At 30.9% G+C, this 18,241-nt stretch overlaps 4 protein-coding genes across 4 annotated transcripts; 2 read left to right on the forward strand and 2 right to left on the reverse strand.

Annotated features, from left to right (window-relative positions):
• Window positions 1-3,969: 3,969 nt before the first annotated feature.
• Window positions 3,970-4,363, reverse strand: HELRODRAFT_160801 (hypothetical protein; the record flags this gene model as incomplete). Its single annotated transcript, XM_009017731.1, has 2 exons — window positions 3,970-4,019; window positions 4,108-4,363. The coding sequence occupies 2 exons, from the start codon at window positions 4,361-4,363 to the stop codon at window positions 3,970-3,972; spliced, it is 306 nt and encodes a 101-aa protein (XP_009015979.1).
• Window positions 4,364-8,770: 4,407 nt separating this feature from the next.
• HELRODRAFT_160802 (hypothetical protein) lies at window positions 8,771-10,927 on the forward strand (the record flags this gene model as incomplete). Its single annotated transcript, XM_009017732.1, has 3 exons — window positions 8,771-8,816; window positions 9,892-10,356; window positions 10,776-10,927. 3 exons carry the CDS (start codon window positions 8,771-8,773, stop codon window positions 10,925-10,927), a joined length of 663 nt encoding a protein of 220 aa, XP_009015980.1.
• Window positions 10,928-11,117: 190 nt separating this feature from the next.
• Window positions 11,118-17,034, forward strand: HELRODRAFT_160803 (hypothetical protein; the record flags this gene model as incomplete). The annotated part of the gene is made up of 8 exons (XM_009017733.1): window positions 11,118-11,178; window positions 12,051-12,679; window positions 12,768-12,833; window positions 12,939-12,991; window positions 13,129-16,299; window positions 16,409-16,520; window positions 16,726-16,837; window positions 16,979-17,034. The coding sequence occupies 8 exons, from the start codon at window positions 11,118-11,120 to the stop codon at window positions 17,032-17,034; spliced, it is 4,260 nt and encodes a 1,419-aa protein (XP_009015981.1).
• Window positions 17,035-17,392: 358 nt separating this feature from the next.
• HELRODRAFT_160804 (hypothetical protein) lies at window positions 17,393-18,075 on the reverse strand (the record flags this gene model as incomplete). The annotated part of the gene is made up of 2 exons (XM_009017734.1): window positions 17,393-17,612; window positions 17,756-18,075. The coding sequence occupies 2 exons, from the start codon at window positions 18,073-18,075 to the stop codon at window positions 17,393-17,395; spliced, it is 540 nt and encodes a 179-aa protein (XP_009015982.1).
• Window positions 18,076-18,241: the final 166 nt, after the last annotated feature.

Here is an 18,241-nt window from a genome sequence, read left to right on the forward strand (position 1 = left end):
ATTTCATGTACAACCACAAGCTCATACCCACACACGCACGCACAAACGCACGCACGCACGCACACAGACATCTATTGAAAGGTAGGTATTTTAAACCGCAATCATTTATATACACACACTGACAACTGACCATCAGCAAATATCTTAAAATGTAAATACAGAAAAAAATGACATTAGACAAAATACACACTACTAAATTATACACACGCACACCCACACAAACACACAGCTAATATATAACAAAGACCATCGAACTCAAGTTAATTAATAAAACACATTCATGTTTCCACAAAATAAACCCTAAAATAAAAATCAGAGAAAAATCCCTAATTTCTCTAATCACACTAACCATCATCAACAGACAGCTTTTTATTGTCCCCGGCCACAGTCAACGACAGTGAAGCTGGTGGCAGTCGATCGTAACATAAGGACAACTTTCTTCTTACACACATTACTGATGACGTCGACGTCGCTGACGGTTGCTGCAGTAGCTTCTCTCGCTTCCTATTGTATAAATTGTTTAATGATAACAATAAATTATTCAATAATATATATTTAAAAAACATTATTTGATAAACATTTACCAGACACTAAACAAACATTAAATAATTCAATTACTGTTATTAGGAATAATATCAATCCTCGTTTTGATAAGTTATTAGGAATAATAACTACAATGCAAAATTGTTATTGAACAATATGAGAGTTTAAAAATAATTGTATAAATGAATGCCAATTCTAAGTCAACGGAGAGAAGTATATAATTGAAGAGGGATTAGGTATAAGTAGTGATATGATCAAATGGAATATGTTAACACAAGTGTGTATTTGTGCATTTTTGATTTTTTTACCCATTTCAGCAAAGTACAACAAAACAAAACCAAAAAAAATAAAATCACCAGGAGCAACATCTATCGACAACAAACCACATAATCATTCAGCGCAGCAAAATGTACAGAAACATTAGACATACAACTTACACAAAGTTACATACATGCATGAAGTTAGAACTCTGGAAGAATTGTTTGCAATATAAATTAATGCAATCGATGAATGAAAAGTGAAAACACAAAACAGATGACAAAAAACGGAAACAACCATAACCACAACAACTCATCAACAAAATAATACTAAGATAAAACAACATCAACAAAGTTAAAATATGAAACAACAACAACAGCAACAACAACACAAATAAGCAGCACAACGAAATGGAGAAATGGAGCGCACACAGCTGGCTAGAGAATGATAATAAATTTAAACTCTAGGTGTCACTGTCCCTGGTTATACGATACATTTGGGGGTCACATAAAATAAGCACATCACTCTTTGTATCAGTTTCACTATCTCCATCATTATCACTATCATATTTATCATTATTTCTATCTTCATCATTGTTACTGTCATCCTCATTATATATATATATATATATATATATATATATATATATATATATATATAGTACACACACACACACACATATATATATAGTATATATATATATATATATATATATATATATATATATATGCTGGTTAGTAAAAGACCATAATTAATGAATTAATTTATAAAATCTACTGAATTTCAAGCTTGGATAGTTATTATTATTATTAGTACATCATTATGGTTTCTTTTGTTACAATATATATATATATATATATATATATATATATTATATACATACATACATACACACACGCATACATATATAAATGCACTGGGTTGTGTTGGTATGTTTGTCTGACTGATTGAATGAATTTCAGAACAGGTGGTGTTGCTTTTGTTACCATGATAATGATTTCCAAAAACAAATGCAATAATAATAATGTAATAATAATAATAAAGAAACATCAAAAATACTGATATCGATAATGATAATAATAATAACATTAATGTTAGTAAAAAAATTCACATATATGTTTGAGTGTGTTGCGTGTTGCGTGTGTGTGTGAATAAATATCAATGCATTTTCAGCTTTGAAAAGAGCTGAAAAATATTTCTTAACAATTGTATCTACCACAGCAGTCTCAATCCAAATTATTTCTATTAACAAACATCTCATTAAAGTTATTGCAGACAGATCAATTTTGACGTTATATATACATATATATATAATATATATGTATAATATATACATATATATAGATACAAACAATAGCAATGAAAATAATAAAAGAGTTCCAGCAGTGGGGACGAAATTGTTCTACTGAGAAAAAAAACATCTGCAGATTTGAATTTTGAATAAGTGAATCAAGAACTAACAATACATGAATGAGTGAATGAATGAATGAATGAGTGAATGAATGAGTGAATGAATGAATGAATGAATGAATGAATGAATGAATGAATGAATGAATGAATGAATGGATGGATGAGAAAATGAATGAATAAAAACAAATATGCCTAACTCTTCAGAGGAATAAAGAAAGCAACTCGTGATGACAACAATGAATGAACAGTGATAACAAGTCAAATATAGGCCAATCACCAACAGATTGCATGGTATATCACTTACCTTTCAATATCTATTTGTATCATCATTATCATAATTATTCTCATCTTTTCCATCATTACTATCACCATCATTATCATTCCTATCACCATGGCTATCATCAGTTATATCATTTTACATGATTGATATACTAAATGATAATGATGGCATAATATATAATTAATAATTATTATTATCATCAAGGTAAATAAATTATATTACTAATAGTGTTATTACAATTACTAAGGTTTTAACAATGCATTTGTTAAGCTGCAGTTGTTGTTAGCTCAATAACTGACATCAAATTTGTAAACAATAACATATTTTAGAAATTACAAACCACCATGAGAAAGATTTAGTTGTTTGAAGTGTGATAACGTTCTAATTGTGCTGTTTTTTTCAAGGTAAAACTTCACATCAGTACCTATGCTAATCAGCCACTTCCAGTTTATAATCATTTACAAAGCTGGTTACCATCCAAATTTTAATTTTCAATGAAGGAAAAGTTGATGAGAAGTGTTAGTTAAATAAATTGCAATCTTTCAAGCTTTTAATGTTACTAGAAAAATTTTGTTAAATAGTTGTCATTAATTTTGTTGGCATGTCCTAAAACGAGAATGTTGTTAAAGCTGATGAAAAAAGCAAAATAAATTTTTTGTAGTGATATATAATCTGAGATCAATAAAATGATACATCATTAAAAAGTTGATAAATATTTATTAAACTCTATTTAATTGCATCTAAGGCTTTAATTATACTGCTCATTGCATGCATTGGGGAAACACATAGAAAGATCACACAATAAGTCACAATGTTGATTACTTAATTATTCCTAAAATAGTTACAAAAATAACTGGTATAAATGTGATTGCATTTATAACAAGGGTAGTTTAACATTCTATTTCTGCAACAGACAACAGATATAAAAGTAAAAACAGATCTGTTTAGCTTTGTAACAAAAAGAATGAGTTAGCTTCTGTAAAGCAGTGATCACAAACATTTGTTAATGAGATGCTCATTTGAAAATGATTCCCTGCCAAAATAATATGATGATGTTTAAATGTTTGAAAGGTGCAGTAGGTTAACATATAAACAAATTGAATGGAAGAGCATTTTATTTAATAAATGAAAGTTTTAAATGTTAGACTCAGAATTGATGGAAGATGAATAGATTTCTAGGGTAAGTTAAACTTTTGAATGCTTGAACAGTTGAACATTCAGCTTTATGAGCACAAACTGAATATGTGTGCTGAAATTAATGACAAACAAAAAAAAAGTTGTGAATAAAAATTGCATTATGTATTTCCACTCTTCTTTATTATGTAGATCTGACAAAATAAGCATCATTTCATTTTTAAATGGAATAGTTGAATTTGAATGTTAGTACCACAGAGCTGTACATACATATTTGTAAGTATAGAATTATATTATTATAGAGATAGCAAAAAATCTGTCACAAGTTTCAGAAAGATAGAATTTTAAACCATGTCATTGTGCAGCAATGTCAATGCAAAATTTGGTACATTGCCTAAGCAAATAAAATAAATCAAATTATAAAAATAATGTCAAACTAGGCTGAAAATATAGTTACTTCATCATCTCCTCACGATGGTCACCATCATTTGCAACCCTTTCTTTCTTACAAGATGTTGTGGAAAGTTCCTGAAGATCGTTGGCCAGATGAAGTGATGGGGACTCTTCAGAGATGGAATTGTAAGAAAACAACTTCCTCTTCCATCTTGCTGGACTCCTCTGCCTATTTAAGCGGCTTCCATCCACCGTCATAACGCCAAGTTCGACATTGCTAGTAGTAGAAGTAGAACAGATGGTGTCTGTGTCTGCTGCTGACGATGACGACAATGCAGCAGACATTTGCAGATTTAAGTCAAAATAACTTTATTATATTTATATTATTAAATAATAATTATTTCTGTTGAGAAAGGTTATTTTGAAAAGCGTTTTTTTGAAAGACGTAATTGCTGTCTGTAATGATGTTTAAAAAAGCCTCCTAAAAAATTGTCAGTCTAGTTAGCAAGTGTACAAACAGACGAGCTACTCATGGCAATTAGTATTTAAAAGCGAAAAAGATAATAATAACTTTAATGTAAATTGATAAATAAATAAATACAAAAAATAAATAAAAGTAAGATATTTATAATTTTAACGAAATAACTACAAAAACAACTTATTAAACACACACATGTATATATTTATCTCGTACATATATATATATATATATATATATATATATATATATATATATATATATATATATATATATATATATATATCTACATACACATTTTGTCTAAATATTTATGCATGGTATTTTACTTGACTACAATACAAATTATCCGGTGTATATATATATATATATATATATATATATATATATATATAAGAAGAAGAGATATATATTTATATAAGATGAATAAACATACATACAAATGTTTGTGTGTGTGTGTGTAATTTATATTATCATTAATGTGATTGAAATAAATAATATAAAAAAACATTAATCACATTCTTATCAAGAAGATCGTTCTGTATATAGATAAAAGTTATAGTTAATTTATGGCAATGTATATAGAACATCTAAACGGATGTACATGTATGTAATCTACATGTAATATACGCAACTCATTTCGGATGTGGTACCCACACACTACACGCACGCACACAGACACACACAAACACACACACAGAGCAAAACCTACCGATGTTACTATTTTACATTTATATTCATCTCATTCATCAATTTGAATGTATATTCATACCCATTTGTAAAATAACTACCCATGATGTAGAAAATGAAAATTTGAAATAAACACGGTGTTTTTGATTTGTTCAAAGACGATTTTAATACAATCGTTATATATATATATATATATATATATATATATATATATATGTGTGTGTGTGTGTGTGTGTGTGTGTGTGTGTGTGTGTGTGTGTGTGTGTGTGTGTGTGTGTGTGTGTGTGTGTGTGTGTGTGTGTGTGTGTGTGTATTTACACACATATATATCTAGATTACATACATTCTTTCTTCGTAGATTTTAAGAAGTTAAAAGAATTAAATATAATATATACATATACCTATACACGCACACAACTTAAGTGTTTATTAACTATATAACAAACGTTATATTCGTACACATTACATAATTCAAATTCGAATTATTAGCATTACAACTCTCAGCAGCCAATAGGCTAGCGCTAGAAGAAGGCGCAGTTAGGATTAACAATTTGGCTGTCTTTTCAAAAAAACAAAAACTGCGCTAATTTTAAATTCTTTGTAATGCTGTTCGTTTTTTTTAGATGAGTTATGTTTATTTTCTTATTTTTCACACATTTATTCGTAAATAAAATAACTATACATTCCTCGTTTATAACAAAACTCGACATATAACAACCAAACATCTACACACACAAACCACACACAAACACTCACACACATCCGACACACATACAATAAATGTATGATCATAGCCCATGGATTATATCCATGTCATAGCCATAAAATGGAATCATGACACATTGTATATACAGAATTTTTTTCATATTTTTTGTATGTTGTTTTGTGATCGTACAAAAACAACAGAAACAAAGCTAATACATGTATGCTGGTTCTTTTCTAACACCCACTGTGTGCACAACGATTTGATGGTTTGACCCCGCCCTACCATTTTTATCGTGCTACTGGGACATAAAATGATTAATATTGATTATAAATGCATGCTGTAAGCTTCTTCGTTTCCTTTCTCTCTCTCTCACTCTCTCTCTCTCTCTCTCTCTCTCTCTATATATATATATATATATATATATATATATATATAAGTACTTAAGTATTTTAAGTATATGATATATTATCGAAGATTTATAAAGCGCTTAAATAAAATATTTTTATTAAGTGCTATCTAGCACAAAAAAACAAAAGCATGAGTGAACAGTTAACGACGAAACATAAATCAAGTGTCTACTGCAAAAATAATGAAGTTCTCAGGTTCTTCTTGAAGTTTCCAATTCCTAGTTCCGACATTCGCAATGATCCTGCAAACTGTTCCAGATTATCGGTCCTGACACGGCAATATCTCTGGATGGCGCCTGTAGATGCATGGGTGGAACGACCAACAAGCTACTATCGTTCAATCTCAGTTGTGTACAACTTGAAGATGCTGATTTTTTCATGATCCTGTTCGTCAAGTATTCCGGCCGGCAGGAGTTCGTTAAAGGCCTTGTACATTGTATATATATAGGCCTTATATATATATATATATATATATTAATATATATATATATACATATATATATATATACGCCGAACATGCTGTGATTTTTATCAATAATTGCATTCTGCAAATCTTATTATATATAGGGTGATGGGGGCCCAGAAATTGTGACGCATTAAAAAGGAATGCTAGAAACTTGTGACAATTTGTGCCAGAAAGAAGTGGGAATCAAAAAATCAAAAAAAGCCTACCATCCTCCTAAGCGATGGTAATAGAATAACAAAACCGATAGAAACTGTTGATAGAAAACACATTAACGATAAAACTCCAGTATGTTATCGCCAAAAAACAGTTGTTTTATCTGGCTTCACAATTTATATGTTCTATAACTATGGTTTTAATGTTCGGAGAGAGTTTTGTAAATTAAAATTTATACATGTTTATATATTTAAATATTGGATAAAACAATATAACGCAATTAAATAGTTTTATTTAATGAATATAGATAGATATAATTCATATTCATAAAACTCTGTTTTGGCATAGATAGAAAAAAAATAGAGGTAGAATATATAAACCCAGGCCCGGTTCTAAGCATAGGCGACATAGGCGGCCCTAGGGCGTCCCGCATTTAAGGTTTTCAAGTTCGGTATTTTCATTAAAAGAAATTAGTAATTTTCACTAAATCTTTTCTATGCGATTATAGCTCTGATAAAGATTTTTCAGCAATGAGAAAGCAAAAATATTAGCAATTGAACTGAAAATTTGTGAAGCATTCAATAAAGAGAAATTCACACGTGTGCGCAAAAGAACCGCCAATTTTCAACTGGAAGTAATGATGAGCCGATAGTATTACTTGAACAAATGTTTAGAGTATAAACATTAAACATATCAATTCAAGCAATAAATGATAGATTTACTCAAATATTAAAACATGCGTTATTGGGGCTTCTGTAAAATATAAAAAGCATAAATTTAAAGGATAACGAATTATCAAAGCACTGTAAGTAAGGAATAACAATTAGTGAATCAGATATCAACAGATGAGAACTGTGGAACAAAATGAAAGCTACAGGGAAACTTGTTGATCCATCAAAAAGAGATCCAAAAAATGTTTTGCAATATATTTATTCTTCAAAATTTGTTGAAGTATTCCCTAATCATTCGATAGCTCCTCGGATTCTTCTAACGTTACCGGTAACAGTTGCTAGTGCCGAAAGATGGTAAAAAAGATCATGTTTGGTTGGTCTTGTTACCATTTCAAACAAAAAAAAATTGCTGACCAATTGGATATAGAAGAATAAGTAAAAAATTTAATAATTTGTTAAAATGTTTTTAAATATGAATCGATTTATTTGTGTAAAGTTTGTTTTCAAATGATTTTTATAATAAAGTTAAATAAAATTGGAATTTAGATAATCAGATTTTGCTTCATTTTTCAAATCAAATATTACTGCATAGGAGCGGCTAAGTCGCATGTTGCCTCGGCACAAAAGATTTAGAACCGGGTCTGTATCAACCATATTTGAAACTTATGCATTTAATCATTTAAAATATAATTTTTAATGCCTTATTTTGTAATACTTCAATCATATCATCAAGACAAATAACTATTCCCCGAACGAAATAGGTACATATTTTGACAACGATTTACGATTTACAAAAAAACGACAAAATGTGGTAAAATTTTATACGTAACCATAAAATTATTTTTGGCTTACTATCGCTTATCTTTTTCTGAAAAATTTGTTTTTTTAATTTTTATGAAAACTTCTATGTTTCCTTACAGACCCACACGTGCTGCGCGAATTAATTTAATAGGATAGCGTTATGCTGACTGAAAAAATGTGGAATTAAAAATATTATAGTACTTTGAGGTATTAAGAATATAAAGACTAAGGTTGAAACCGACAAGCTCCAGAGACAGGTGCCATTGTAAACTAGCAGTAACCCTGCTAGTTTAGTAAAAATAATGACAGGAAATAGGAAGAAATATATATTCTATGTTAATTTTATTTCATACGCAGCGCACAACAGAAAATGAAACATTATGAATGAAACAAATGGAACATTGACAATGGGACATATTGAGAATAGTAAGAGGGAATATTGCTTATTTAAATTTAAATTAGGCATATACTTTATTTATTATTTAACGTATTTTAATTTTCAAATAATATTTAGTATTAAATAATAATTTAAGAGTTGCAAACATGGATATATTATGGATGGTTATATTATATATATCCATGGTTGTAAATGCAAGCAAAGACAGAGAAAAAGAAAAGGTATATAATGTTCATTGCCCGATCGTTAATCTTCATCAATAAAATTTTCCTAAAATGGCTCCGACATCGTCCTTTTTTTAAGCGTATCATTTTTTGCGAATTTTTAGAAAACAAATCGTTGAATTTAAAAACTGTTACGGTAAATTGATAAAATAATTATTGTTGAGTTGGAAAATTGAAAGCTTGATCAAATTTTGAAAAACTTGAAACTGAAGATCGAAGATCGTGACTCTTTTCGACGTAAGTGTATTTTCAACAGAAACGAAGTTTCTGCTACTTGATTGCGTTTTCGAAAGATCGACGGCCAAGTTCACTTTTTATCTTTTCAATTATAATTTAATTCGTTCTATGATTTTAGAATTAATATCTATAGACTCCCCTTAGACTTACTGGTAAAGTATGTCATAACGTAATAACTTAGAAAGAAAGGTAGTTAAAAGTTATTAAGTGTGTAGGTAACTTTATTTACGCAAAGATTTCAGCCGGTTTTTAGTAGGATGCGCCTTGGAATGTAGCAGATTTGCATTTGGGCTTAATAATTATCGAATTTATAGTTGATTAATCAATTTTAATCACAATCTACTTTATCCAATGAATGAAATTATGATAGTTTGAAATTGATTGATCTACAACTTATTCTATTCATTTGTTCTACAACCCATTTTATTTCATATATAGTATAGTTGTATGAATATATGGGTGAATGAATGAAAGAAATAGTTATATAATATTTAAATTTGTTTGTAAGTAGTTATTGCAATGGCAAGTAATATGAAATTTACTTTGGATTAGGTTGCTCCATGTCAATATTTACATTAATTTTTTCCAAAATTTGGTAAATTAGTTTTAAACGTCAATGAAAAATGTTTTTTTTACATTCTAGGAAAAGAAATGGCAAAAATTTCCACGTTCGAAAATTTGGCCAGCTTAAATGAAGAATTAAAAATAAAAAATCAGTTGGTAAGGAAATTTACGAAAAATTGTTCAAAACCAACTGACGCTCTCAAAAGTATTCAAAACCTGGAGAAACTAGGCTACCTGAAATTGATTCCATTAGACGTGTTTGTCGAGTTTGGACTTGATACATCCCATCTGAAGAGGAAATCAGAAGATCAAGATGATTCATCAATGGACCAAGTCAATAACAAATGTAAGAAGAGCAGAGGCTTGGAATTATCAGAGAGTGATCTCAGTAAAAAACCTTCCAAAGGAAAAATTTATGGGAGGAAGTATGGTCGATTTGCCCCAAAAGCTAGCTTTAGACATCATGATCTAAAGAAGAAGAAAGAGGCAACTAAATCTACCAGAGGTCATGCGAGTGCTAGTGTTGCAATCACACCAGAAAAAGGTTAGTTTTGATTATTTACCTAGAAATATATAGTTCAAATGTTATTAAATAAACATATTATTATTTTTATTACATGTGAAGTGTATATAGCACCCATTCAGGTCCTTATGAATGCTCTGAACTTTTCATGCTACAAAGACTGAATGCTCCACACAGCACGACATACAACACGCTATGTATGCATATGTGAGCCCTGCATATCTTAGTCTTTGATTTTCTGACAGACAGTATTTGAACCAGGCCATTGCGTAACTGCACGAGACATGGCACTTTTGCTGATTGAGCTACTGTCTAACTCAAACTAATAAACTATTAATAATATTTCAATTATATAGACAAATACTATATCGTTGGGCAAGCATATTTGTTTCAGAAGCAGTGATGAAATTGGATTGATTTTTTCTCTTTTAATTGTTCAGACGATAACCTGAAGGCTGTAAAGCTAGATAGGAGCATGGTTTTAAAAGCATTGAAAGCCTTCATGTTTCCATGTGTTAATGTGGAACAGTTGAAAAGCTCTGATGTTATTAAAAGATCTATTAAACCTTTAACTATTGAAAATGGTTACTAAACGCTTAACTAATGTTTAAATAAATAAATTAAAAAACTTTATAATGATCATTAAAATTCTAAAAAACTTTATGAATTTTATTAAAAGTCAAAAAATAATTGAAATAGGCACTATAAAAAGTGCTGATAATCAGATGAGTGTGGAGGCAGAATGTCTGAAATCAGTGCAGCTTGATAGGACTTCTGTTGAAATGGCTCTCTCTGCCCTTGAGCTGCCTAATGAGAACAACAAATGTGTTGCTCTTGTTTTAGGTACAAATTTATTGTCTAAAATGTTGTATTTGTTTTTAACTAAGAAATTCTAAAGAGAAAAAGGCTTTTTAACAGAGGTGTGCAAGTATTCGAATTTGTCACCAACCTCTCCCTGTTTTTGAACATTTGCTGTCCATCTTCCATTACAATTTATGAAAAATTTTTACTTATTACCAATTTTTTATTTCTACTCCTTTCCCTAATTTTGCATTCCCATTTTCAATTCTTCATCTTTTTTTTTTCAGTTTTTTCAGGTTCTAACTTCATCAGCAATGTAGGACCTCTTTAAGACATTACACTTCATGCATTGCAGATGCATTATTTAAAAAACAAACATAGGGAATTTTTTTACATGAATGAAATGATGTAAAGCTGCATTTTAAAGTAAATTTTTTCATGTTAGATCATGAGGATTGTTTTTTTTCTAATTCCCATTTCCTCCTTCAAATTTCTAAATCAAAAAAATTATTTTTCCAATTCTTATTGCAGAGCTCACCTCTGTTATATATTTAAGCCCTAATATGTATTAGAGCATGCTAGCATGTTAACCTATAGTGCATAATAAACTTTCTGGCAAGGTTTGTTGGCTTGCTCCTTTTCTGATAAAGATTTGTAGTGCTATTGCTAATATTGTGTTATTAATACTCTTTTTACTTTTACAGCAAAAGCAATTAAAATTTCACTTTGATTTTTTTGTTACTGATGTTTATCATGTTCAGTCATATTTGAATCATTCTGACATAATTAAACAATATATGTTCAAGGATGAAATAACATCACATTGTTTTATGTACCTTTTTTGATAATTCACATTACTTTGTTTTCAATAGTATACTTTTATTAATGAATATTTTTTGGGTTAACGTATCCAGATAAAAATGAAGATCCAAGAGAAGAAAGGCCTACAAAAGAAAATTTACTTGTGTCTGATGAGCAGCCTGATTATGACACCAGTCTAATTCAATATCCTGATTTTCCTAAATCAGTTTCAAAGGTATGCAAAAATGATTTCTGTCAACTTGGATGTATTTGCAACAGTTTGAAGGTTTTGCCAAAAAATGTAGAGAAAAAGCACTGTGGAAAAGTACAGTGTATGTTTAGTTGCCACTGCCAACATTTGACAAGATCTAGGGCCCCTTTATTTGCATCTTTGTCTCCAATATTGGATTCCAAGTTTTCAACTTACAGCTTGGAATCGATTAAATTCTCCCCAAGAATGACTCTCTATTCTCCACAGGCACCAGCTAAGAATGAATTGCTGCTTAATAACACTTCTGATTTAGAGCAGAGCAATCTCAATAAATCAGATGGTGCTATCAGAAAAGGATTTCAAATAAGTGAAAGCCACAGGAAAGTTTCTACCAATGTTAGTGAAAATGAAAATGAACCTAATGTTAGAAAAAGTAGAAGAGTGAAAGTAAACTTAAAGAGTTTATTCGAAATGGAGTCCAATAAAGCAGAAATATCTACAAATAAAAAAACAAGAACAATTAAGAGTAAAGTTGGTTGAATTTTTTATTTGACTTTTTCGTTAATTACATTTTAAAAACAAAATATATATTTTAATAAAATTTTCAAATTGTTTTTAGAGGTCCCCAAGCTTGCCTGCTAGTGAAATAACATCTGGTTTAGCTTCCAATCAGGATCAAAAAAATGTTAGTGAATAAAGTTTTATTTGTTCAGAAATACTTTGTTTCTTTAATTGATTTTGGATAAATGGTTAATTAAAAAGCAATTTAATATTCAATAAATACATTCAGAGCGAAGAATATTTTGAGATCTCAAGTGAGAGTGAAGATGAAACAAACATAAGGTCTGTCTCCTGTGCTAGAACATATCATCTGTTCACTAAGAAGTATCGTTGCATATTTTCAACATCACACCTTTTTTTTGCCTTTCTTCAAATTTTAGTTAGTAACATTTAATGATATATTTAAAAATTTTTTAAAGGTCGAGAAAATCAGAGCCCCTACCCACTACAAGTGCAAACAGACTCTTGGTTGAAGCACTGAAAAAAGGAGCATCCAATAAAGCGAATGTGAAAAAACAGAGCGCTACTACTAATACCCTTAATAATGCTAGAAGTAGTAGTAGAAATAACACGCCACCTGATGATGAGAATATTGTATGCTATTTAGCCAAAAAAATTGTTATCAAGGAAGGACGAGAGATAGAACTACATCTTCTGATGGAAACACGCGCAAATTGTCAGTGGCTCGATTACAAGCCTTCTCTAACAAATGCCCTGTTTGATCTTATGTTTAATAGAGATGGACTGCCCAATGGTAAAAGGTCGTTCTGTTGGAAAAGATTTCGTATAGATATCTATCCGGTTCTAAATAAGGGTTCAAATATTCCTGGTAGACTCAAATCTTCAATTAATATGGATAATCTTGAACATATTAAGATTGAAATCAATCCGAGGACAGCATCCGATCAGACTAGAGTTATGACAGCACCAATTGTTTTAAATGATTCTCCTGTAAGAAATTCTCCAAATATTTTGAGATATCCTGTTGCAAATTCCAGTGACACTCATACAACTCTGCGTAGGTCAGTTTTGCCAGATGCCACCTCTCCTCCAGTTCTAACTAGCGCCAGTGAATCAATATTTTTGCCACAGTCTCCAATTGTTAATAATGTATTAGTTTCAAAATCACAAGCTATTATAGTGGAGGACGACCAAGAAGATGAAGAAGAAGCTGCCAATTATTTATCTCAAAAGACCTCACCACGAACCATTATTGCAAATGGGTCTTCATTTTGTGCTGACCCACCACACCTGGTATCAATCATCGACCCTTTTAAAAATCGGAAGAGTAATTCCATCATTCCACCCAAAATCTCCACACCTAGAGATTCAAATTATCAAAATTTGGTGATAAAAGTGCCTAGTGCTGCTGGGATTTCTGGCAGTAGTAGGTTTAATTTTAATGTAAAGAGTTTGACCCAGTCTAAACCAGTGTCATTAATATCTAATGCCAATTTATCTCATGGCGTGCTAGAAATGGATAAAGATTATGATGATTGCTTGATTTCAAATCCTGACGACAACATCAGCGTTGCCAAATCAGTTTTAACTCCCCCACTCCCTATTTCAAACAACTCTAGTAATTCTGATAGGACAATTTTTAGCAATGTCAATCAGGATAGCTATTTAATACTCAAACCATTTATTGATGTTGACCACCATTTTACTGTCAATCCGTCTACTGCTAGTGCTGCTATTGCTTCTCCTATTCGTACGACAACAACGTCAACAATAACACCAGCAGTAAATGCTCCTATTACCGCAGCCACAAATGTAGCTACTGCTAGTGGGACTACACGTGCCGGTAGTGTCACCGTATCTAGCAATAATTCAAATACGTCAAATTATAATGTGTTGACAACTTTGAAAATGACTGATTTCAGTTTAAAAGATAAAACGTTCAAGATTGTAGCTGTTAGACAGTTGAATAATAATTCTAACTCGACTGAGAAATCTGAGAATCAGGCTCATGTAACGTCAGCATTGACCACGACCAGTCTGCCAACTACCGTTGATAATAAAAATAATAATAGCAGTATTTGTAGTAATCTTAATGCAAATACCACAGTTAACAGATCTGCCAAAAAAATTTCGTCGTCCTTATTATCCAATTCCTTTTTCGAGCTTGTAAAAAATATGAATGACTCTTCAAAAAATAGCAACAATTCTGATGATGTGACCAATGTAGCTCCTCGGCCTGCAGTTTTAACTCTTGAAAAAGATGCAACAAATACTTTGCATAGTGAATCAGATGATGCTTCAACGCAGAACCATCAAGAATCTTCTAAAGAATCCAACTCTAAAAAATTTGTGAATTCTAACGCATCAAAATCCACTGACGAATATCAGACTAAAGTGGATGACAATTCTTTGGACATTAATGCCACAGAGAAAATTCATGCTAACGATAGTAAGATAGCTGTGAAATCTTCATCAGATTCATCAGAGTCACTTCAAACCAAAAAAACAATTATATTACCGAAAAACCCTGTTCGTTATTGTAAATTGTTCACCTCGGCCATTTCTGCTAATGCTACCTCCAGTAAAACATCCGCTGGTGGACCGAGAGCAGTTGAATTAGATGGTATAACTGGCATTCGTAGGGATCATCTCACGAAACCTAAGCCAAATTTTCAACCAGTTCCAATAAAAATCTTCGCAAAAGATTCTCAAAAAATGGTTAAAATGCTGTATGTTGAGCCTCATCATATCAGCTCTCCTATGAAAATTCAACCTGCATTTAACCAAACGCCACCATTAAATTGTATTGAAATTACTGATTCCGAGGATGAAGATGATAAGAAACAAGCTAAGTTGACGATGCCTGGAAAGTCTCAGCTACCAAGAAACATGACACCAGGGACAAATATAGATGATGACGGTGATTGTTACAATGCTGCTCATCGTGATGATGGAACTTCATCGTCGTCATCTTCATTTTCATTGTCGGATAACTTTCCTACCGTTGCTAATGGTACAAACGGCGAGGACGTATTCAATACCACTGTTATTTCTAATATTTCCGCAGTTAATAATTCATCTGCAACTACTACTACTCCAGCAGCTTACAGCTCACAGCAGTTCACTGCGGTTACTACTAATAACAACAATGTTAATTATATTCTGTACAACGTTAACAATAGCAGCAATAGCGGTCGTGCGTGTTATAATAGAAACATCAATTCGTCAGTCAGTAATTGTGAAGTTATAAGTATATCTACTAGCAGTGAAAGCGTCCTAACTAATGAACAGAGCAATGCCCGTGAAGCTGATGACGATAACGGAATCACAATAATCACAGATGATTATGATAAAAAGATTTGCAAAGAGAATGATGAGCAAGTTGAAAATGAAAATTTTGTAAAAACATTACTAAATGCTGTTGCTGATAGTGTGGTAGACCGACAAACATTAACCGACATAGCGAAATGTCGTCATGTGACATCTGGCGTCAAAAATAAAAATGCTAACAGTACGTCAAGTAGCATGGATGTGGGCGAGTCTGACGCACTTGTCATAACACTCTGTTCTGCTGATAATAAAAATTCACATAACGCAGATAATGACAGTTCGGAGTCTGGATCAAATGAGTTAGTTACATTTTAGTTTAGCATTATTTTTATTGTGAACTTTATAATTATTTTTTAAATTGAAAAATATTTGTGATAATAATAATAAAACTTATCCATTTTCTTGTAGAAATAGAAGTCTGAAAAAATATTACAATATGCTCTACAAGGAGATCATCCAGAACGGCAGCGGTTCAGAGTTCAAGTCTAAGAAGATGTCGAAAGTTGAAATATTGAATAAAGTTAGTGATTGAAATTTTTTTAAATCGTCAAACTCTGAATCCTTTCTTAGCTACTACCACTACAATTTTTCATGTAATCTTCGTCTAAACATTATTAATCATCATTTCTATAGCTAAAGAGACCTCTATTTTTAATACCGTCATCATATTTTCGTCATCATTGTTTATCAGTATTATTAATTTATTGCATTGATCACTTTTTCAGGCTAGAGATGTGATAGAAAGATTAGAAAAGTCGAAAAACAGAATTTGCAACGACCTTTTTGATGAGAAACGGAGGAGGAACGAATTGTTGAAGAAACTCAAGCAAATTCGAGGTGACTGGGGTGTTGTGATTATTTATAACTAATGTGCTTTTTATTTATTTGCAAATTCTTTATTACTACGTTTTAAAGTTAATCCCACTAATAATTTAATTTATTAATTAATTAATTATAAAAAAATTTTCATGTTTGCAGATGCTTCAAAACAGCAGCAGCAGTCTGGTGTGGCTGGCGTTGTCAACATAGACTGATGTGGTCAACATTGATGCGGTCAATCAACATAGATTGATTTGGTCAACATCGATTGATGTGATATATGTGATTAATATGTAATTAATGTTGTCTACATAATGTAATGTGATGATGTGATTAATGTTGTCTACATAAGTTGATAAATATTTAATATGTTTAGAACTAAAGTTTTTTAATTATTTCAATTGTCGGTTGTTTTTGTATATAGAAGACTGTTGAATATTTTTGAACGTTTGAATTTGTTACATGTTTGTCCTTATATGATAAAATAAATTAGCGTCCAAAAAATTTTTAACTGTTGTTTTCTATTTTCGTGTAGTTTAGTTGTAAGGTTTTTCATGTTTAGCTGCTATCTTCTCAATCCCCGATAACTTCAAACTTACTTGCTACCACACTGAGTTCTTTGGCCGCGGACGCAAGGTTACCTCCTATGTCTGCAAAACTCTTGGCCACATTTTCAAACACTTCAGAGATGCACTCTAAGTGTTTCACCACGCTCTTGTCCAGATCTCGATCTATCTTTTCTTTGCTTGTTTCTTCTTTTTCACCTTCAACTTTTCCATTTTCAACTTTTTTGCTTCATTTAATAAAAAAATTTTATTCTGTAAAGTTAAATGTACAATATAAATTGTTAATAAAAATTAAAAAAAAAAGCCACTAAAGTCAAATTAATACAAAAAATCATTTTCCGATGTTAAAACGATGAAGCAGTGAACTAACCTACAATCCTTTTTATGGTAGACATTGAAGTTGGGGTTTACCTGCAAATTGAGAACTGCACTGCTGTTTATTTGGAAGAAACAGATGGATTGCCTGGTTTGAAATATAACGTACTCGCATTCAGCTTCGTTCAGAATGCATTTCTTTTTGCAATCATGGACGGTTCTAGCTTCACTTGTGAACATGAACACGTTTTCGTCGGGCCTTCTGTCAAAAGTTTTGTTTTTCAACTTGTCCCAACAGATTTTCTGAAATGGTTCGGCCAAGATAATTACCGACGTTAAGTACGTACACAAAATTAGCGGTAAAGTTTTCGCCATTGTTAAATCAAGTTTAATTAATTAATTAATTATTATTATTAATTAATTAATTAATGATTAATTCATATAATAAAATTTAAGAAAGTAATATATTTTTTCTTATTGCTGTTTTATATCCACATACATATATTTCAAATAATAAATTTTTTCATTAATGTGGCAGAAT

The sequence above is a fragment of the Helobdella robusta genome (assembly GCF_000326865.2).
Source record: "Helobdella robusta unplaced genomic scaffold HELROscaffold_2, whole genome shotgun sequence".
Classification (NCBI taxonomy): Eukaryota; Metazoa; Annelida; class Clitellata; order Rhynchobdellida; family Glossiphoniidae; genus Helobdella; species Helobdella robusta.